A 20,668-nucleotide genomic window follows, 5' to 3' on the forward strand; every position below is an offset into this window, starting at 1 on the left:
GAAAGTGGTACTCGGCCCCTTCAGCGTGCCAAAGGGCCGTAAGAAAAGTCCATTGATCAATCATACCTCTCACATCGCTCACGACACTTAGCCCTCGAAAACCAATCGCCTCATCCCAATTACGTCCCTACAGTACACCTGGCGGCTTTGTTTCTTCCCCCCAAAATCTGCACAGGAGAGGAGAGGGGGCCAAGGAAAGAAGAATTGCTGGAAAATACCACATCAATTGCGAATTGCAACGACATTTGATACACTTCTCACTCGTGCTGTCTATGCTCAGGGGGTTTAGCATCAAACGACTCCACTGCCGAACCTAGCGTCAACCGCGCACCTTCTGAAACAATAACCACCCCAGTTTTGGCCTTACCTTTGTGCTTAGCGCGTCTCTGACGTCTGTTGCATGGTTCGCATCAAAACTGGAAGACTACATCTCCTTCCGGGGGTTTTACTAACAAGAAGCCTGGCGCTTCGAGCCTGGTTGTCGATATCTATTCTCACATCATTTCATAGTTGATTCCATGGGACTCTCTCTATGCTGAGTCTGTGCTGTTGGTATTAAATTACTAGGAGGGTGCCTGATCCTGTTAGTCGTCAAGCCTCTCACTGCTGCCATGGGAAGCTTTCTGTCGACGACGACCCTGACGACGTCATCAGTTCACAGAGACAAGCGCCGCCGCCGTTCAAACCGGCTGTCAAAGCCGCCTCCGAAACAAGCAACAGTGGGATCGGCCGACTCCCCCGCATTCCATCAACCTTCTCCTGCCAGTTCTTCTGCGTGTCTGCAACCCACTGCTGCGTGGCAGAATCCATGGACTGGAGCATCAATACCCATCAGCACGTATACATATGATTCCGGTTCGAGCGGACGAAGGTCCCATTCTCTGCCTTCCGTCACCTATCATCCTGGAAAGCAGTGGCCTTCCGTCAATGCGACCCGAAAATGCCAGTCCATAGTAAAAGAGCCACAGGGCTCAATCCTGCGCTCGCCCACTGCTTCCACTGTCGGCTCATCTACCATGAGCAGGCGAGCTTCCTTCCAGCCCTCTAGACAAGACACCTTCCGGTCCGCAAACTCTCGAACCGACCCACAATCTCCAACTGACCAGCAGCCCAAACGATCATACTCCACCCATTCAACCCCTCATAGAACGCCTAGTGCTATTCGCCGCAGTACGATTGAAGAAGCAAAGTCCTCTAACACGCATTTCATGGTCGACAGTCAAGGGTTTTCTCTGATTCGTCGACGGTCTCTGTTGACGCGGCCCGGGGTCGCGACAAGACGATCGACAAGAGACTCAACTCGGAGACAGCCTCCGATGATTGATCAAGGAAGTGAACCTTTAAATACCTACACGAACATGCACTATCCGCCGCGCCAAGGATTATCATCTGACGTTAGAGAGAGCACTCCCAGACCTGCTGTTCCCTCGGCGCAATTACGTCCTCCTACGCCGAACGAACTCGAATACACCCACTTGGGAGCCTTGAAATTAGGATCATTACGCGTCGTCAATGGATCCGCATCTCCTTGTCCTAGTGATAGAACTAGGCTTAAATGTCCCGAGAGTCCAGGGCCAGACATACAGTCAGAATGTGCATCTGGAATGGAGTCGATCCGCTTCGAGCGACAAGACAACTTGCATCCTTTGATGGAAGGAAGTTCTTTTGAGCAGCCTTGTCTGGCGCCCTCAAGAATCATGAACAATCTTGGCCACTTGCCTGCCTCTGAATCATATACACATCTTTCTGGCGGCGAGTTGCCGACCTCCCAGGCCACCCCGTCGAATGTTGTTGGGGGCAGGCCTACTACATATTCACTCCAAATTCCAGATAGTGTTGGCTATCCAAAGCACGAAGATCTCCCGGCGAGCCCGTTTTCTTTCGAGAGATCACCAACCATTCCCGACTCATTGACACTGTGCACATCAGCAACAAGCCCCGAAGGAGTCTCTGTACCTGCCAGTATTAGAGCAGATGCTTTCCCACCACGAGGTCATATGAAAGAACACAGGCACAGAATACCTCCGTACTCACACCCTGTAGCTGAAAGCGGTTATAGTTTCGGGACTTCTATTCATTTCTATCATAATCACCAAGCTGCAAGATTTTCCCAGCCTCGAGTGCCTGCGCAGTCTAGGTCTGAATCGTTTAGTTCAACACATGGAAATGGTTCGAAGAATGTCCAACATTGGCGTTCTACGGGCTCACCGGATACGACAAAGCAGCCTCGCGTGCATCGACAATTGAGTCTCCAAGTACGCAGCAGTCGTCGCGGACCTGAGGTGCCTGACAGGTCAGCTTTTATATCTTCGATGTGTCACGAGACACAACAGCCACGCCCTTATGGGCGCTTCAGGAGCACTTCGTTTACGGTCCTGCAAGACTCTAATGGTTATATGTCATCGCCGCAATATTGTGGTCAGCTGCGGAGTCTTGAAGCCTCCTCTTCCGATTCCGATTGTATGTCCCCTTCAACACAGCGAGCCCAAACTGTCACATCACAGTCGCCAAGCAGTCTACCTTATCGGAACAGATACAGTTCTTTCTCTGATGTTGGGATGAGCAATGTCAGTATCCATGACCCTCTTCTAGGGAATCGCAAGGGGTCGGTATGTCATCATGGCGCCGAGTCTTATCTTGCCGTGCACTTGCCTGCTGAGATTGCACCCAGAAACATCCACTACGAGAGTATCAGGACATGCCCATCATTGTCTGAGGACAGCTCTACGTCAACTTCTCAGAACGGCGCAACAAGCGATTGTGGAACTCAGGGCGGCGGTAGCAGCAGCAGCAGCAGCACGCACAGCGATTCTTGGCGTCACAAAGCGGCCAATGACACATATCATTTGCTAGTCGCAGAGGAAAAGCTTAAACTTTGTGACGAACGTGTGAAGACCATGGCCTCGGAAACTGCACGGGGTCGAAGCCGAAGCCGGACCATTGAGCATCGAGGACGCCGGTTGACAAGACATGTCTAGCTTGCACGCCTATTGATGGTGTCGGTGCCTTCCACCTTTCATCAATACAATCTTATGTGTTATCGTGATATTTCCTTGGTTGGAGACGTCTCTCCACTATGTATATCTAATTCTTCTTCACACTCCATTTACTACCTACTAACCATCATCCTCACTGTCTTGCTTTCCTTGGTTTGGGTCCTCATGTTACGATACCATATTCTTTCGACTGGATGGAGCCTCTGATTTGATATTTCCTGCTATTTATACCATATTCCTCTGGTGGTTGTGTATCAACTTCCGTTTTTCCGATCCTTGTTTATATTTGACAGAAGCGCCCGAAATACTCTAGGAGCAGGTTCTTTTTTTTTCATTATGCGGTTAGCATTTGCCTTTTCTTTTTTACGTCGTTCATAACTTGCATTCCCTCGCATATCTCTCCGATGTATATATCTACTCGCTGGCTCTCAAAGAGAAGACCAGCCTACAATTTTCCACCAGTACTGTGTGGCTCTAGCCGATAAGCTCTAGCCGATAATCAATTGACAACATCAGGCGCATAGGAGGTTAAGCAAGGAACTGTTCGATATGGCACCAAGTAGATCAACATTCATTCGAGAGATTTAGAAATATGAAGACAACAGTGCATTGGTAGTCCCACTTTCATGCCCCGGAGGCTGTCGCTCGAGTTCCGGCAATGCTGTTTATTGGTGAGAGCAAGACACAGGATTGCTTTTCTCAGATAGTGCTTCGACGGAATCTCCACCTGCGCCCTACGTGTACGACTTAGGAAACCATCATGTTATAATCTGCAAAATTCGATTAATGTTGAGGTATAGGTCATGAAACACATTAAATACAGAAGGCATAAGCACATTTAGAGGATAAGATTCTGTGCCCATGAACGTGCAAAACCAAACTCCCTACTATGCAAACATATCAAGGCCTTTCGTGCTTCCGCATGATGTATGGATGACGTTCGTATCTCGCCCATCCGGAGGATGCTGGCTTCCGCAATCATAAACTCGAAGCTCGATGATGTGCGCCTATTCGATGCGGATTTTCTTCACTTTGGGTTCCGGTTCTTTGGGGATCAAGAGTGATAGAACGCCATTCTTGAGGTTGGCCTTGACTGCATCCTGGTGCACTCTTGCGGGGAAGGTAAAAGCTCGGTGAAACTCGCCGGTTGACCGCTCAGATACCCAGTACTTGCTGGCTGGCTCGGCGTTTTTATGCTTCACTAGTTGTTGAACCGAAGACTTGTCTGACGATGGCTCGGGCGTCGTAGTGTCATTCGCTTCGTTCTCGTCTTCAACAGTTGGCTTGTGATAGAACTTGGTAACGGGATCTCGTGCTTCGTCGGAAGAGTTGTGGCCAGTATTTCCTTTGATGATCAGGGTGTATGGGTCAGAGAATTCAATCTGGATATTGTGTGGTTCTACACCAGGGAGTTCTGCAGCGAGGTGGTAAGCGTCGTCTTCCCAAATATCGATTTTAGGCGAGAACGACGGTGCGACTTTTCTGGGCTTTGGGCGGCTCGAGCGATGATGATCGTAATCATCTAATAGCTGAAAGAGCGGGGTGAGGTCGTTTGTGAAACGGGGAAAGAAAGCCATGGTGTGTGATTGAATATAGACGGTTTGAGGATGATATCTCGTAGACTTGACTTTGACAAATTGAATATGTCGCGCGAGAATAGAGGACTGATTGGTAAAGTGAATCTGAAATCTGGATGGAGATGAGGCAGAAGCTGTTACATGTCCGAGCTATATACATTATTTGTCCAATTTCCAGAAAGTGCCATCATAGCGACTAAGCGCCATCAAGAACTCACGCGGGCATTCTGGCATAACCTGGAGGGTTGACCAAATTTGTTTTCTAGACAGTCCAAGATGTCGCTGGATGTTTCCATCGCCAGTCGATAAGATAAGAGATATGAACCTTCCATGACGTTCGATTGCAAGGATCACGTGATTTAATATCCGTACTCCGTTTTTTTTTCTTGGTTGCCTCTAATTGAATGCGTGGGCTTTTCGGGGGCAGAGGGCCCGATACCTCTCTTGGTATTGCACTGTTTTAGCAAGCTAACCGAGATGGATGCTTCGTTCATACCGAGATTAACCGTCATTGCGCATTTTAGCGAATGTTGCGAATGCCCGGTGAAGAATACGTCTCGAGCTGTCGCTGCCCTTTCCGTAGCAGATACTCTATCGCAGTGAAGTCTTTCTTACTGACTGTCACCTGTTTCTGAAACTCGGCCCTGCTTAAATCAGAATGGAACAAAGGCTTGGTTTTCATTTGGGAAGTCCAACCTAGCGTAGACTCTGAAATTCTCCCTGGTTTCCTAGTACCGAGAATCATCACATTAGCCACTCTATCACCTGACCCGTCTGTTGCTCTCAATGCATGCAATAGATTGACTCACAGCAGGCTTCTTTCTGATTTCTCTTAGGCATTTGCGGTAGAGAGATAAGACCTCCCGCTGAAGACCTGAAAGCCGTGCCATTGGGTCTGTCTGAGAATCCGGGTGTGAATTTGTGTTCGCTGGAAGGTCACAATAATAGTCAGAAATCTATCGGCACTGCGGGACATTCTTTACGAGAACCACAGACTGATGATTTTCGGGAGGAGAGGGACATACACAACGGAACGGCTTGGACTACGGAGTACTTGGTACTGTAGTTAGTTGCAGATGGCTGAAGACGGTAACCTTAACCTACGACCAGGCTAACTTTCCTGTAGTTTTCCCGGCCGAGAGTGCTCGAGCCGAGGGCCGTCGATTAAGTACTGTAGGTGCCGATGGGTGTCCTTGTCCTTGTCCTATTACTCCAGGCTCCTGACTCTTGATTCCTGGAGTGGAAACTGAAAGGTTTCCTCCACATCTTCCCCGCACTGGAATCTATATAGTATCCATTCTTTCCCAAACTAGATATTATATCAACATCATCCCCTCGACCTGAAAGGCTCCCACATATGCAATGGCTACCTTTTCTGTAAGTCTTTCAGCACTAGAAGATCCTTCGATGCCGCACCCTGCTGGACGATATCCCAATACTACTTGCTACCCGAGCACCTCTCGACATCCTTAGCTGACCATCCGACCCTGCATAGCGCCTCGTACGTTTCCTGGCTAAGGACGGCAACACATACTACGGCGACGCTCTTATGCCGACCGGTGTCAGCGACGTTGCCAAGACCACAAAAGCGCGGGTTATCCAGGGGAATATTTTCGGCAAGCATCATGTCACGGACCAAATCGCTGAAGTGAGGATGCTTCTAGCCCCGTTGGCGAGGCAAGACATTGGAACTGTTCGCTGTCTGGGGCTGAACTACGAGCAACATGCCAAAGAATCAAATCTGCCTTTGCCCAAATATCCAGTGCTCTTTTATAAGCCTGTTACATCTATTTCCGGGCCGACTGACGATATCCCAGTCCCAGTTATGGCTCAGCACGGAGAAGGGTTGGACTACGAATGTGAATTGGTCGCTGTCATTGGCAAGGAAGCAAAGGATGTCCCTGAGAGTCAGGCCCTCGATTACATTCTTGGTTATGCTGTAGGGAATGATGTCTCCCACCGAGATTGGCAACTCAAACTTGGTGGCGGCCAATGGGGCTTAGGCAAGGGTTTCGATGGCTGGGCGCCTTTTGGACCAGGAATTGTCTCTTCACAGATTATCTCCGACCCGAACAATCTGCACATTGCAACGAAACTCAACGGCCAAACGGTTCAATCGTCTTCCACCAAGGATATGATCTTCAGCGTGGCGAAAACCATATCATTTCTTTCTCAGAGCACCACTCTTCTACCAGGTGATCTAATTTTCACGGGGACGTAAGTCAAATCTCGCAAATTTGAGTTCGATATTATATACCTGCAATTTGCATACAACCCTGTTCAGGTGCTGCCATGCTCACTATGCTGATATTTGTTACCACACACAGGCCTCAGGGCGTTGGCATGGGCCGCAAACCTGCATTGTGGCTAAAGGATGGTGATATGGTCGAGGTCTCTCTTGACGGTGTGGGTTCCTGTGTGAACAAGGTAGTATTCGATAAGCCATCGTCTAAACTTTGATGTCCCTACATAAAACGCTGGTCATTTGTGAGCTTGCTCTGGCTTAGCTAAGTTGGGCGGGTCAAAGGCACGCTGTATAGGTCCGCAATGAAGCAATTTCTTTCCGTATTATTTAATTTATCTCCAGGCAGGACCTCGTCACATAGGTGATTGCGGATATGGTAAGCTCTGAAAGTGACTTGATGCACTTTCAATCAACAAAGAAACTAGTTAACTTGAGCCCCGTAGCCTTTGATGGTTTCCGCGAATGCCCAGCTCTGAGCCTCGACCTGCTGGTCCTCCTGGATGTCGATTCCCTGGGCTGTGATGACTGCTAAGGAGTACTTGTCAAGACTCCGTGCGTCCCGATACCAGAGAACTTTAATGCACTCCCGAAGCGCTGTCACGGCCTCATCCTTGCTGATCTCCTCGACGGGTCTCTCTTCGGGAAATAGCCGGCGAAGAATTGGAATAGCCAGGTGGGCGCCAAATCCAGTTGCCAGATGTGGTGCAGAGAACGTGGTGCCCAGTAAGTCAGCAGAGCTGAGGAAAGGCTTTTTGTTGTCATCGAAACCGGCAACTAAAATGTGATTCCAGAGGGGGTTAAACTCAGAACGACGCTTGTAGAGAACCTTGGACAAGTAGGTGTGGAGGTTTTTGGCATTGAGTGTGTTGCCGTGGGCCGAGTAGTTTTCTCTGATATCGATAGAATCCAATAATCGGTCAATGTACTGCATGTCAGAGACATCCCCACTGAATCCGATGACGGCAGTATCGCCAAATTTACGGAGGCGTTTGACGTCGGTGAACCGAGAGAGAGATCCGTATGAAGCTAAAATCAAGAGATGTTAGACAAGTATTCTCATTGCTCCAGCGGTGGTTGAGGTTGTACCAAGATTATCTGCAGCAATCGCAACTCCTCCATTGAATTTCACGGCCACAACAGACGTTCCCGTCACGGCGGGCGACTGAGTATACGCTTTCGGGCCGGTAGTTTGCAGGTATGATGGGTTATATGGCCCATAAATGTCATCTCTGGGCTTTCGATGGTATGTTAGTTAGAAAGAGACACCAGGGCGTGATTTGGCAATGTCCTTACCCGACCCCAGGCTTCGGGAAAGTGGTTCATGATGAAGATGAAGAGGAAATTTGATGGCAGAGTCGAGAGCGATCGCACAGTGGTAGACTTGAGCGAATAAAATTAAGATATTCCGTAAGACGATTATTTGCTGGTTGCTCGATGGAAGAGTCGTCGATAGTAGCTGGTTGTGATAACGGTGACTCTAGGCAGTAGGAGCTGACGGAGCTCTTGTTACGTGAGCAATGTCATCAGTCGGAGCTGGCACGCGCTTAGCGAGGATCGCCGCCGTACTCGTACGTTCCGCTTCCTGCAGTCCAAGCTACTTGACTTAACACGTAACGCTGGCATGTAACAGCATTGCCAAATTTACCTTTTTTCCACAAGATCTCTTCTATGAGATACACCTTTACATCCTAGCACAGGCCCGGGAATCCACCAAATACTCAAAACAGGTCATCGATTGATTCACACTCTAGTGATCCACCCTTTAGCGGTTGGCCTGCCCCCATAGAGTAATACAGCCTACCCGAAGAAATCGCTGTGCCAGCTCAGGCCCTGAAGCCTGTTCTCCTTATCTAGCATCACTTTCCCGTAGCAAAGTCATATGGAAATCAAGTAAGGAAGGCGTATGAGATCGAAAGTCGAAAGCTCATCACTGTCTCTGTGGTAAATATGGAACGCACAGAGACCTCCATCGATGCCGGTGCAATCCCACCCTATAGAATCTATTTCCGTCGTTTTAGACAGGCTGCAAAGTTATAACTATTATCGCACTACGAGTCTCATCTTGATATGACTTTCGGACATGCGGCAGTCCTATGAGATGGAAGATGTAGCAGCCACGAAGGATACACTGCCCCTTGGTCGTACTGGCTTCCCTTCATCCACTGCTTTCTGGAGTTCTCGCTGTGCCTTGAAAATCTCCTCCTTAAAGCCCCAGCTTGGTAAGTCTGATGCGTTCCATAGGGCTGGCGATAGCGAAGTGTGATATTGCGCCCCATCATCAATTCCCGCATGGTTCATCATCGCCTTCAACAAACTCGGGTTTCTCAAAGACGCGGAACTTGAGAGCTTCTCGTTGAAGTGGACACCTTGCTTCTTCAGTGACAGGAAATGGGTGAACTTCGCATCCGTAGAGGGGTCGGGCGAGCCTGGAGGTGATGGAGGTATGTCTAGATTCGGGACCGGGGGGAGAGTTAGGTCATGAATGATTGTACGAGACGCTGACAACGTCATATAGTGATTCGATGGAGCCCTTTGTGCATCGTGAAGGTTCACATGTGGTGGGCCAAAAATAGGCCTACAAGATACTGGCGTGGACCCATGATCTGATGTTGTTTCTCTCTCGAGCTCTGCTTCAGGCATGAGAATTAGACCTTGAAGGGATTTTGTAAAAATAAAGAATTTTGCAGAATCACCTGAGTGTGCGTTTGCCTGTGAGGCCTGAGGAAAGAGGTGCTCCTTTCTTTCTCGCTGACCAGGTGTATCAGTTAATGCTCAAATTAGAAGGCACGCTTTCTCTTGTTACCTGGGACACTGTGGAAATTGGATTGGAACCAGCGTCATCCTCACTGCTGCTTTCATAGGCTGCAAGACCTAGCATGTTTTCACAGGCTACTATTCGAATCGCAGCCTGTCACAGTATGGTGCTATCTAGTGACCTATGGCTCCAATCAATTTCGAATCCTGTAAAAATTACTGAGAGCATAGGGACTGAGACTTGAATTGGACTTAACGGGCCGTGGGCAAAAGACAATGACGGAAGGTGGCCGGGCAGTGCAGTGATTAGATAAGCACAAGGCAGCTTCAACGCGTCAGTAGGCCCGGTCACAGCTCTACGACTGAACAGCTAACCTTCTACCTGAATCTACCACTTGGATTGTCGTCTTGACAGCGAGCGAGAAATCACGAAACCAAGGTCTTATTCTCCACCTCGCATAGTCATTGCTTTCTTTTCAAGGCCATTTCCTCCCAAAACACCTACTTGTTCGATACGAGCAATGACGACTTTCATGGGTCAACCTCACAGCGAGGCTATCGGATATTCCTTCACTCAGACAGCCAGTGTTCCCATCAAGGAGCATTCATTCTACCCGTGTGTACATCTACAAGAGGCTCATAATGACTGATAAATTGACTTAGACCTAGATACACCGATAATGGCGGTTCGACATTAGGCATCACTGGCTCCGACTTCGCTATTCTTGCTGGTGACACTCGCTCCGTTGCAGGCTACAATATCAACTCTCGCTACGTTCCCAAAGTTTTCAAAATTGGCGGTGATGACGAAACTGGCGACGGCGCTCATATTCTTCTCTCGGTCGTGGGTTTCGCCGCGGACGGTCAGGCCCTCAAAGAACGACTAGACGCTGTGGTGAAAATGTACAAGTATCAGCATGGAAAGTCAATGTCCGTTGGAGCATGTGCTCAGCGCCTGTCGACGATATTGTATCAGAAACGGTTCTTTCCATACTACGTGCATGCTATTCTTGCAGGACTAGATGAGGATGGCAAAGGTGCGTTGTACAGCTACGACCCAGTAGGCTCGTACGAAAGAGAACAATGCAGAGCAGCTGGTTCTGCAGCGAGCTTGATTATGCCATTCTTGGACAATCAAGTCAATTTCAAGAATCAATATATCCCTGGCAGCGGTGAAGGTCATGCTCTGGAGCCTAAGAGAGCGGAGCCACTGCCAAGAGACACGGTTGAACGGCTTGTACGGGATGCATTTACGAGTGCTGTTGAAAGGCATATCGAAGTTGGAGACGGTCTGCAGATGATGGTTATCACCAGCGCAGGTATAGAGGAGATCTATTACCCATTGAAGAAGGACTAAACAAATTTTATTTACCTGCGTCGGAATAATTTTCAAGGCCAGCAAAGTGGACAGCATCCTGAAATTTGGTCCATTACTGAGCAAGGGCTACTCTCTATTTGAAGCTGTGTCATCGTCTCATTGAGTTTTTGTTGAATCAGATATTACCTCCTCCCTAACGCCAGTACCATGTCATAAAGCAGAAACACGACGACAAAAAGTAAGCTGTGGTAAATTGTAATTGATCAAAAGCGCTCCTTCATTCGTGATGCCACTTTACGGAGATTGCCATACACTTTGCCCTGAATACTAGTTAGCAGCTGCTGCGTGCGGTAAGGGCGCGAGTACTTACTGGTGGGCTACCCATGATCAGGTGGACAATAGCCTGCTGGGCGGCTTCGACATTTTTGATACCGCCTAGCAGGTGAATCTTTTGGTCTGCAATGACGATCCTTGTACGGGTCGCGTTTTCTATTGCAAATTTGGTGCGACCGTCTTTGCCAGCACAGCGGCCGATTGCACGACTAAGATGCTCTCCATTGAGGGTCTTGATGTCACGAATTTCGAATGAACGAATGTATAAATCATCTAACCTCAACAGTGCAATGGCATCGTCGACATCGAACCCTAGCGTGAAGGCTTTGACAAAATCTTCACCTTTTTGCAGGGCTTCGGTATCAGTGGTGAATCGAGATGTACGAAGTTCGACTGCTCGATTTTTGATGTTCATTCTCACTTGTAGTTTCAGATGTTCGACAAGCGGGGGATACACTCGTGACCAGCTAGCTTTCAAAGGGGTCATTCTATGTGGCGGAACGGGGACTTTTCGGGTTTCGACTCGATATACGCGGTTCACATCTTTCGCTGGCGTAAAAATTGGCCGCCCCTCTTCATCGATATGCACATCGGCATCATTGATAGGTTCAGAATTGAAGTTAAAAGCCGACGAAGTCTCATCTGTCAAAGGCTGAGTATCGATCAAGATTTCCTCATCGTGATCTAGAAACCTGTTAGCCTGGGTGACCAATATTGGCCAGCCAAATCACGACTAACCTAGCACAGGTGCAAGCGGCGCTCCTGTCATCGCTATCCCAGCAGGTTGCCTAAGAGCTGTAGGCGCAGGCATTTCGTGCGGAATTTATCTTGCAGGGATTTGGTCGTGCTAGCACTGAAGTAATGGGACTTGGCAACACTAGATTTTGTGATGTATGAGAAGGAAAGTGTGGAAGTGGTGTGAAATTCTGAAAGATTTGGTGCAAACAGGACAAACCCCGCCCGCTCTGGCTAAGGCGGGATGATTTCATGCAATTTTATCAAAGGTCCGACGGCCCTTTTCATGTCTCTGCGAACTGGTGCATTTCCATTCCACCAGTGTCGGTCTTACCAAATATTCTACAGCAGCTAAGCTACGTTAAAGCGCTTTTAATCACTCACTGCAGCCAGCTTTCGCCTTCACCCGATTATCCATTATGTGAGCAAGATCATGTCTGGCAATCTCGGACGCAGGCTGTACGCCATTCTCTGGGGGACATCAAATCCGCTTGTCGGTTATGGACTGCAAGCCAGTCGCACACCACTGAACCCGGGCAACTTCTCCCTCAATCTTCTTTTCAAATGCAGAGTCGCAAAGAATTTATTCGTATCGTCGCAAATATCCACCAGGGCCACGAGACGTTTCGCTTCGGGTGGTTTTCTTGTGCTTGGAGCTTCCCCAAGCTCAACTGCGGTGGAGACTCGTACAACGTGTGCTACATCTTCAGAGAAATTGTTATCGCAAACACTACAGCATTTTGACCGCAAGTCATATCTCTTTTCCTCCCAAAATGCGTCGAGGCGCTGGTTCCATACACGCAAGGGCGAGGGCAATCAGACGGAGCCCACGAAAGATCACCGTGAACTCAATCGCGAGACTCATTTATCTCATCCTTCTCCCAGAGACGACAGAAACGAAGTTTTGCAAGGCCGTGGGCACCAACGGTCTTTGAATGGGGTACATCAAAACATACAACCAAATCGACACCTAATCAACCGTTTGCCGCACATGCCCCACTTACATCGGCCTACAAAGGAAGAATTGCTGGCTGCAGCGAATGGATTTTGGTCTAGACTCAAGGTACGATTCAAGTGGTTCTCGATACGAAGCGTTCGGCCTTTCAACTTGGACGAGATCACGGCTCTCTTCTCTTGGGTGCTTCTAGGGCATGTAGTCTGGGTTGTGTTGGGCACGACTACTTTCTTCTCGTTGCTGATCATCGCAATAAACACGGTCTTTGCTCAAGGTCTGTCACCATTGCTTCAGACGTTGTTTGTCAATCACTAACCCTGCACAGAAACGTTGGCAGGATGGATAGGTAACTATTTGACCAAGTCATCTGGGGTAAAGGTTGTTTTCGAATCGGCTATCGTTCCCAAATGGAAAGATGGCGTGATCACGTTCAAGAACGTTTTTGTCTCAAGGCGACCGGGCCAAGGCACAGGAAATGTTAGTAAGGGATCGTCGAAGACCGCCGCGGCTGTAGCTGCGGCTGCAGCTCTGGGGGGGCAGCCCAGTCATGAGCTATCTGATCAACGAACCTCGCTGGACGAGGAAGACACGAACTACACACAATTCGATGTGTCAATCGAAACGGTCAATGTTACACTGTCGTTCACCAAATGGATAAATGGCAAGGGGTTACTTCGCGATGTTGAGGTAAGGGGCATTAGGGGAGTCATTGACCGCAGATACGTCCATTGGTCGGATGATGATTTGGATCCTAAGTCATATCGACACGAGCACAGCCCTGGGGATTTCGAAATTGACTCGTTTAAGATGAACGATGTGCTGGTAACAGTCTATCAGCCGGACGGTTTCAGGCCCTTCCCTGTTAGTATCTTTTCATGTGATTTGCCGCAGTTGAGAAAGCAGTGGCTCTTATATGACTTCATGTCAGCGAACATGATGTCCGGATCATTCGACAATTCACTGTTCACAATTCATCCCCGTCAAACACATGGCTTCACTGGTGCGCAGCTCGATAGCGGTACTGAGGAGGATGGCAAACCAAGCCCGTGGAAAAAGCATAGCAGGATACGTGTCGATGGGCTTAACATTGATCACTTGAATCGTGGGGTACAAGGGCCTTTCTCTTGGATACACGAGGGCACTGTTGATATTGTTGCCGATATTATGTTTCCCGCCGAAAATGACGAAAGTCTCGCTAAGGTCATGGCCGACTTTTATGATCGGCTAGAGGCCACCGTCACATCGAACAGCCACGACGACTCGGCGTTGCCCAAGTCATCATCAATTGATGTGGTTTCTGAGGATGATAAGCGTTTTCTGGTAACTGATCTACGCCTCCATCTGAATAACGTCAGGGCCGTGGTTCCTCTTTTTACGCGGGATTTGTCTTACATCAATAACGCACTGATACGTCCCATTGTTGCCTATATAAATTCAAGGCGCACATTCATACCTGTAAATTGCCGCCTTGTCAAACGGGTAGGTGATTTTGATGGTAGTTGGACTACATTCGATAGCGGCTTGATGGACGACCTTTCCGCGGCAGTAAGTTCGGCATTACAGTGTTTTAGGAGCTATGCTAATATCACTCAGGTGTACGATGCGTTCGCCCGAGATGTTGTCGACGAACAAGCTCGGAAGCGACGTTTCAAGAAGGTCGGCTTCTGGTCACTCCAGCTTGCCGCTCAGGCCATCTTCATGGGCATGGCTGGAAACATAGCATGAAAATCCTTTTTTTTTGGCAAGGGTCACTTGGCGTTTCGGCTGGTGCGATGGGATAGTGCTACAAAGGCGTTCGATCAAGGCCACGAAGGTTTTCATTTCTGTGGGGGGAGTTTCATTAATGCCTGCAGCATCTACCATTCCTGGCAAGGAGGCCATGGCCATCCTCACCAACACATCTCAACCTCAATCATTCGACTGCGAATAGAACACGTTCATCCTCATCCACTACACTTTCCCTGCAATCTATATTTTCGTGCTATCACGAGGTCAGTAAGTACACAGTAAATACATGTGGTGCCTTATTTCCCGAGTAGGAAGCGGAAGACAAACTCATAGAATTAATCCTAGTTGTAACGTAGTCGGTAAGCGAGTGGCGCGTGTAAGCGGGCGGCGCGGTGCTGTATTCCATATAAAATAGCTATTTTATAAAGCTGAATATCTCAACAATGAAGATACTTAGAGATTTAGGACTTGGATATTTAAATCTTAACTATAATCTTTATATATTCCTCTACTTTTTAAGGAATCTGAATTAGGATTTCAAGATTTATTAAAAATTTATATAAAGTACTGAAATACATATATATCGAGGCAATTAAGATATATTAGATAATAGTTCTAGTATAATTCAGATATAGCTAGATACTAAAGACTATTTTTAAGATTTTTTGGTATATCAACAAGAATTGATTGAGAAATCAAAGTTAAAAAAGTGTGGTTTAATATGGAATACAGGACCGCGCCGCCCGCTTACAACGCGCCACTCGCTTACCGACTACGTTAACGAAAGGGTTTGGCTTACTATAGTAATTTACCGCCATTTCGGCACTAACTACTTTAGCAAAGGGCCCAAGGGCCTCCGAGGGACCGGTCTAGTGCCAACTCCAGCCTGGGTCCAGCCATGCTGGCATTCAGTGGTGGTACTCACCAGGATTCGATTGTTTCTCTTTACCACATACATATTTCAATACTCTTTGCTTGTAGACTATGACTAGTCAAATGTAAACCTTTCCATGAATGTGAACAAACAAGAATCACCTCAGACGGGACTTGGAGTCCATGACTCTCTTCAAGCTTATTCCGCCCCTCTCCAGCTCCCCCTTTTTCACGCCTGGTCTTCTTCCCCACTCAATCTTGAAGTGCTGATCATTAAACACGCTCCCCTTTCTCAAGTCATGTCATCTTTAATTTCTTCTCTTGCCTCAATGAATTGTGAATCTTATTCCGCCTGTTCCCATTTACCTTCATTGTGTTGTCACTGCTACTGCTACTGCTACTGCTACTGCTACTGCTACGGCTGCTATTGTTATCGCAACGAGTTAGTAGTAAGTAGTAGGAGTACTATCTAGTAGTACTTAATGTTGTTGTTCCATAAGCCCCTGACCCATCGGTTTGTACTCGCCTCCCACGCTTAGCGTCAGCTCCTGGTTGGGTTCCGCGTCTCATGCGTCGGGACTGAGAGAGCCATGTCGCAGGGCCGGCGGCAAGGCAGTAACAACACCCACTGCAACCCGTTTTTTGCTAATCATCCCCTTTCCCCTGCTTCCACCACCCAGTGTCTGGCGTACCCGTCATCAAAGAACGGACTTATTCCCCGAGACTACTTAGGACCGCGATTTGATACCCAGACCTTACCGCCCGACTGTGCTTCTAGTCCTCCTCCTCGCAAACCCATACCGTCGCCTGCAGTTCCGACGAGTGCACAGGTACAATCCGCGGCTCAGCCCAAATCACCTCCGTCTCGATGTTCGCTTTCGCCTAAATCTTCGGGAAACGTCTCCCCTTTCCAAAGTGCCTCCCCTTCGGGCCATCGTGCTCATGCAACATCTCCGATTCGTTTCGATAGCGGCTCCAGGACGTTCAACCTTTTTGAAGCGACGGCCAGCATTGTAGGGCCTGGATCAAAGCAGTATGATATGGATCTGAACGGAGAATCAGGTGATAAACGGTCGCACAAGGGTCAAGGATTATTCAGTCGGGATATGTCCATAACGCCTCCTTCGATGTCGCCAGTCAACTCTTTACAGTCGATGTCAGGCAAGCGACAAGGCCAACGTACAATGCCCCGCACCTCATCGATTGACTCAGCGATCTCGTCCCTGTCATCTACATCACAACCCAATAAATCATCTTTCGACGCGAATGCGTTGAGTGAGGCTGATATTGGAAACTTGATAGCTACTGCGGGGTCGGCCGAAGCTGTTATTATACACCTTTTGAAAGAAAAGCATCATGCAGCGTCGCAAAATTCTCAGCTTTGGAGGCTAGTCGACAAGCAGCGCACACTCATCTTAGGGCTAAACAAAGATCTCGAACGCACTACGAAGGAAAAGGAGCGATATAGGAAGAAGGTCAAGGAATTACAGAGTATGCCACCGCCGCTACCGAATTCGACGAGTGAATTTGTGTTATCGCAACGGGCCGTTGATGTTGATTCTAAGTTTGGTCAAGAACAGCCGAAAGAAACCGGACTGGAAAACGGGGGAACGTTGCCCAATTACGAAGGTCTTAATCTGAAAGAAGACAATAACCGCTTGGACGGTCCCCCGGCAACTGACAGCCAGGATTCTTTCGGACCGATCGAACCCCCCAAGCAGAATATCAATGGAAGCCTTGCAACGCCAGGCTACCAATCGTCATTCAACCCCCGTCAAGTATTGTCCACAACTAGCCCAAAGTCCTTTACGAGCACCAGCTCTGCCAGAAGTGACTTTGGGCCGAGCGGCGACAAGTTACAAAGAGTACCTCAACCCATTCGAAAGCCTCCTCCAGCGCCACTCAATCTCGACCAAGGTGATCATATACCCGTTAACAATGTGGAAGATTCCGATTCAGGGTCTGAGTATGAGGATATCCTGGCAGTGGACGAGTTCCCGGCAGAGCGCGGCAGAAGGCGGACGAGAGATGAAGATGATGTGGATCGTGAAGCCATTCGTGTAACGGACAAGGACTTTCTCCATGGAAGCTTGGTGAAGGACGCACACAGCCCACGTGCCGCTGGACCGTCGTCAAACCAACAGCAACTACCACCTATCAATCGTGCAGAGCCCGATCACTCAAGTCCTCTTATGGCACGTGCAGGATCGCTACGTGCCCATCCGATAATCACTATTCCTAAGAGTCCTGGGCTACCAATCAGCCCTCGGCCTGAAGACCGCCCTCTTGGATCTCCTCTGCCGCGTTTGCCCAGAGAGATCCCCAACTCCTTGATTTCTTTGCCTTTGTCCTCGGAAAGCACACTGTCAGGGCTGGCATTGTCTCCCCGAAACGCCAGCCATCCCAATTTCTCTGCCGCAGATTCTACAACCACAGAACTTAACAGCGCTGTACATGGCTTAGCCCCTGGTGAATCTCTTATTCAACATGCGCCCTCTGGTGGTGGAGCTGTTAAGATTGAAACACCTCAGTCTCCTTCTATGAGAATTAACGGAGTCTATCGGGGCTTTATCTCAGATGACTATCCAAACCTTTTGTTGCCCCCAAACGCACTGCCACTAATTCATGTGAAAGTATCGTCTTCACGCCTTCGGCCATCCCGAAACAGCTATCTAGCTCCGAGGCCATCGGAAGAGGAGCCAGTATTTACTCTAGGTGTGTTCTCTAGATCTGACAATAAAGAGCTCTGGCGGGTCGAAAAGGTCATTGCAGCTCTTCCTCTTCTTGATCAACACTTAAGGCAGGTAGTCCACTGGAGAAGCAGGTTACCAGACCGAGCTATATTTAGCGGACATTCACCTGCCAAAGTCGATGCGAGACGCGCCGTTTTAGACTGCTATTTCGAAACACTTCTTGAAACGCCTATGGACGAGAAGGCGGCTTTAATAGTATGCCAGTTCCTTACCTCTGACGCTATAGAAGCTCGAGACGATGAGATGAGCCTATTGCAAGGGAACAGCCTAGCTGGTATTGAGATCCGGCGTGGTCCGGATGGTAAACCTCGCAAAGAGGGCTATTTGACAAAGAGGGGGAAGAATTTTGGGGGATGGAAAGCTAGATACTTCGTTCTGCATGGCCCCGAGCTCAAGTACTTCGAATCTCCCGGTGGCCCTCATTTGGGAACCATTAGGATCCACAACGCTCAGATTGGAAAGCAGTCCCCAAATGTAACCAGCCAGCAGGCCTCTCCTTCTCGCGTCGAAGAAGACTCTGATAATCAGTATCGTCATGCCTTCCTCATACTTGAGCCGAAGAAAAAAGACTCCTCAGCTCTTGTGCGTCACGTTCTGTGCGCCGAGAGTGATGAGGAAAGGGATGCTTGGGTTGATGTCCTTTTGGAGTACGTTGAGGTACAGGCAGAGGAAAATGAAGGATCTTATGGCACATCCTCAAAAGTGCAAGTGCCTTCTGGGAAGCTTGCCATGGACGCGCCTACAAAGTCTAGGCTGTTTCCTAACGCTAACCACAAAAAGCAAAACAGGGGATTTGATCATCGAGACTTCGAAGGTCTCGATGTTGTTCAGGGATTTAGTTATGATGATGCCGTTCCCGCTGAACCTCCGGTCCTGGGGCCCCCAGGGGATAGGCAGGCTCCCAAATCTCCCCTGGTATTCTCGGGGCCACCGACAGATGGTCAAGACTATAACCAGGACTACGGACAATCCGCTTCAAAAGTCATCTCTGGTCCCACCAATGGGACGGTAATACAAGACGCCGGGGCCTGGGGTAACAAAACAGCAACAAGCGTCAAAGAGAAAAAACGAAGTATCTGGGGTTTCCGCACGAGGTCCTCAATGGATCTAGCCTCACAACTTCAGGCAGCTTATGACAGCCCAGCATCCCAGATTCTTAGTACTCTTGAGAAAAGGGAAATTGTGAGGCCAGTCTTCGGGTTGCCCCTGGCCGAGGCAGTGCAACTTTGCGCACCTCAGGGGCTTGATGTCGGACTCCCTGCTGTGGTTTATCGCTGCATAGAATATCTCAAAGCCAAGGGTGCAGAGTTGGAGGAAGGAATATTCCGTCTAAGCGGTTCGAATGTTGTCGTGAAAGCGCTTAAGGAACGGTTCAACAACGAAGGCGACGTGGACTTCCTCGCCGATGACGAGTATCATGATGTGCATGCTGTTGCATCTCTATTCAAGCAATACCTCCGAGAGCTTCCCACGACCGTCCTAACCCGCGAACTGCACTTGGATTTCCTGCGAGTCCTCGGTGAGTACTCATTGGCTGATGGCTTTGAGATTGATGCTCATTATAATTCTAGAACTTCAGGAAAAGAAACAGAGAATCACGGCATTTAATGTCCTTGTCCACCGACTACCCAAGCCGAATCTCGCTTTGCTACGTGCATTGGTCCAGTTTTTGATGATTATCGTCAACAATTCCGACATCAACAAGATGACGATCAGAAATGTTGGAATTGTGTTTGCGCCCACCCTCAACATACCAGCGCCGGTTTTCTCTACCTTTCTCACTGATTATGAGGAGATTTTTGACGAGCTACCAGATTTTAGCGACGAAACGATAGAGTCTCATGAAGATTTTGCTTCTGGTTCCGAGGCCTTCCGTTTCACTCACCGTCAGGTGCTACCAGATCCTGCTCTGTTCAATCACGGTCGGACAGTGAATCAGGAGCAACTGGGTCCGCCACACGATGCTTATACGCATCCAGAGTGTGTCTCTAGCTTTACGAAAACGAGCTACGAGACTCTCACCAGCAACGCTGGCTTGGAAGGGTCTCAATCGCTTCAGTCAAACTTGCCTTTTGTTAACACGATGTTGTCGCCGAATGTCCACAATACACGTTCTGCTAAGGCCAAAAGGAGGGAAAGCTCTCTTCTTTTTATGGATACCAACAACCATATTTTCTCGCCTCCAGTGCAAGATGAACCAGCTGCTTGACATGAGATTGTAGGATCCTGAGGTTTCGCGAGACAGCTGTATCAAATAGACCTCAAACATTCGCTTGCGATGACGACAAGCGGCCTACATTTACCCACTCACCGACTCAGTGGATGGTGATTGTCTCTATGCTCGTTCATCCTTCATGTTCTCTACGCCTATATTGCACCCCCTTCATCCCTGATCAGCCCA

General features: G+C 48.7%; 10 protein-coding genes across 10 annotated transcripts; 5 read left to right on the forward strand and 5 right to left on the reverse strand.

The window, feature by feature from the left end:
* Window positions 1-452: 452 nt before the first annotated feature.
* BO97DRAFT_198193 (uncharacterized protein) lies at window positions 453-3,273 on the forward strand. Its single transcript, XM_025690515.1, has one exon. It carries the CDS (start codon window positions 612-614, stop codon window positions 2,976-2,978), a length of 2,367 nt encoding a protein of 788 aa, XP_025547839.1. The 5' UTR covers window positions 453-611; the 3' UTR covers window positions 2,979-3,273.
* A 481-nt stretch (window positions 3,274-3,754) lies between these two features.
* BO97DRAFT_198237 (Hsp20/alpha crystallin family protein) lies at window positions 3,755-5,389 on the reverse strand. Its single transcript, XM_025690516.1, has 6 exons — window positions 5,383-5,389; window positions 5,270-5,301; window positions 5,070-5,217; window positions 4,792-5,012; window positions 3,995-4,723; window positions 3,755-3,934 (listed from the first exon to the last, which is right to left on the reverse strand). The coding sequence occupies exons 4-5, from the start codon at window positions 4,903-4,905 to the stop codon at window positions 4,004-4,006; spliced, it is 834 nt and encodes a 277-aa protein (XP_025547840.1). The 5' UTR covers window positions 4,906-5,012; window positions 5,070-5,217; window positions 5,270-5,301; window positions 5,383-5,389; the 3' UTR covers window positions 3,755-3,934; window positions 3,995-4,003.
* On the reverse strand, window positions 4,872-5,501 carry BO97DRAFT_408214 (succinate dehydrogenase assembly factor 1). The gene is made up of 4 exons (XM_025695803.1): window positions 5,383-5,501; window positions 5,270-5,301; window positions 5,070-5,217; window positions 4,872-5,016 (listed from the first exon to the last, which is right to left on the reverse strand). Exons 1-3 carry the CDS (start codon window positions 5,461-5,463, stop codon window positions 5,094-5,096), a joined length of 237 nt encoding a protein of 78 aa, XP_025547841.1. The 5' UTR covers window positions 5,464-5,501; the 3' UTR covers window positions 4,872-5,016; window positions 5,070-5,093.
* A 291-nt stretch (window positions 5,502-5,792) lies between these two features.
* Window positions 5,793-7,130, forward strand: BO97DRAFT_408215 (fumarylacetoacetate hydrolase family protein). Its single transcript, XM_025695804.1, has 3 exons — window positions 5,793-5,950; window positions 6,069-6,790; window positions 6,901-7,130. Exons 1-3 carry the CDS (start codon window positions 5,936-5,938, stop codon window positions 7,031-7,033), a joined length of 870 nt encoding a protein of 289 aa, XP_025547842.1. The 5' UTR covers window positions 5,793-5,935; the 3' UTR covers window positions 7,034-7,130.
* On the reverse strand, window positions 7,017-8,238 carry pre4 (proteasome core particle subunit beta 7). Its single transcript, XM_025690517.1, has 3 exons — window positions 8,112-8,238; window positions 7,905-8,052; window positions 7,017-7,844 (listed from the first exon to the last, which is right to left on the reverse strand). Exons 1-3 carry the CDS (start codon window positions 8,139-8,141, stop codon window positions 7,240-7,242), a joined length of 783 nt encoding a protein of 260 aa, XP_025547843.1. The 5' UTR covers window positions 8,142-8,238; the 3' UTR covers window positions 7,017-7,239.
* A 479-nt stretch (window positions 8,239-8,717) lies between these two features.
* Window positions 8,718-9,811, reverse strand: BO97DRAFT_408218 (HCNGP domain-containing protein). Its single transcript, XM_025695805.1, has 3 exons — window positions 9,622-9,811; window positions 9,512-9,566; window positions 8,718-9,445 (listed from the first exon to the last, which is right to left on the reverse strand). Exons 1-3 carry the CDS (start codon window positions 9,694-9,696, stop codon window positions 8,910-8,912), a joined length of 666 nt encoding a protein of 221 aa, XP_025547844.1. The 5' UTR covers window positions 9,697-9,811; the 3' UTR covers window positions 8,718-8,909.
* A 130-nt stretch (window positions 9,812-9,941) lies between these two features.
* Window positions 9,942-11,104, forward strand: prs3 (proteasome core particle subunit beta 6). Its single transcript, XM_025698606.1, has 2 exons — window positions 9,942-10,188; window positions 10,242-11,104. Exons 1-2 carry the CDS (start codon window positions 10,094-10,096, stop codon window positions 10,927-10,929), a joined length of 783 nt encoding a protein of 260 aa, XP_025547845.1. The 5' UTR covers window positions 9,942-10,093; the 3' UTR covers window positions 10,930-11,104.
* Window positions 11,018-12,111, reverse strand: BO97DRAFT_408220 (pre-rRNA-processing protein PNO1). Its single transcript, XM_025695806.1, has 3 exons — window positions 11,962-12,111; window positions 11,261-11,907; window positions 11,018-11,210 (listed from the first exon to the last, which is right to left on the reverse strand). Exons 1-3 carry the CDS (start codon window positions 12,032-12,034, stop codon window positions 11,154-11,156), a joined length of 777 nt encoding a protein of 258 aa, XP_025547846.1. The 5' UTR covers window positions 12,035-12,111; the 3' UTR covers window positions 11,018-11,153.
* Window positions 12,112-12,246: 135 nt separating this feature from the next.
* Window positions 12,247-14,878, forward strand: BO97DRAFT_480485 (mitochondrial distribution and morphology protein). Its single transcript, XM_025700759.1, has 3 exons — window positions 12,247-13,187; window positions 13,239-14,458; window positions 14,507-14,878. The coding sequence occupies exons 1-3, from the start codon at window positions 12,392-12,394 to the stop codon at window positions 14,636-14,638; spliced, it is 2,148 nt and encodes a 715-aa protein (XP_025547847.1). The 5' UTR covers window positions 12,247-12,391; the 3' UTR covers window positions 14,639-14,878.
* Window positions 14,879-16,104: 1,226 nt separating this feature from the next.
* On the forward strand, window positions 16,105-20,663 carry BO97DRAFT_460237 (GTPase-activating protein BEM3; the record flags this gene model as incomplete). The annotated part of the gene is made up of 2 exons (XM_025699332.1): window positions 16,105-19,786; window positions 19,839-20,663. 2 exons carry the CDS (start codon window positions 16,105-16,107, stop codon window positions 20,474-20,476), a joined length of 4,320 nt encoding a protein of 1,439 aa, XP_025547848.1. The 3' UTR covers window positions 20,477-20,663.
* Between the last annotated feature and the right edge of the window lie 5 nt (window positions 20,664-20,668).

Source organism: Aspergillus homomorphus (genome assembly GCF_003184865.1).
Source record: "Aspergillus homomorphus CBS 101889 unplaced genomic scaffold BO97scaffold_45, whole genome shotgun sequence".
Taxonomy (NCBI): Eukaryota; Fungi; Ascomycota; class Eurotiomycetes; order Eurotiales; family Aspergillaceae; genus Aspergillus; species Aspergillus homomorphus.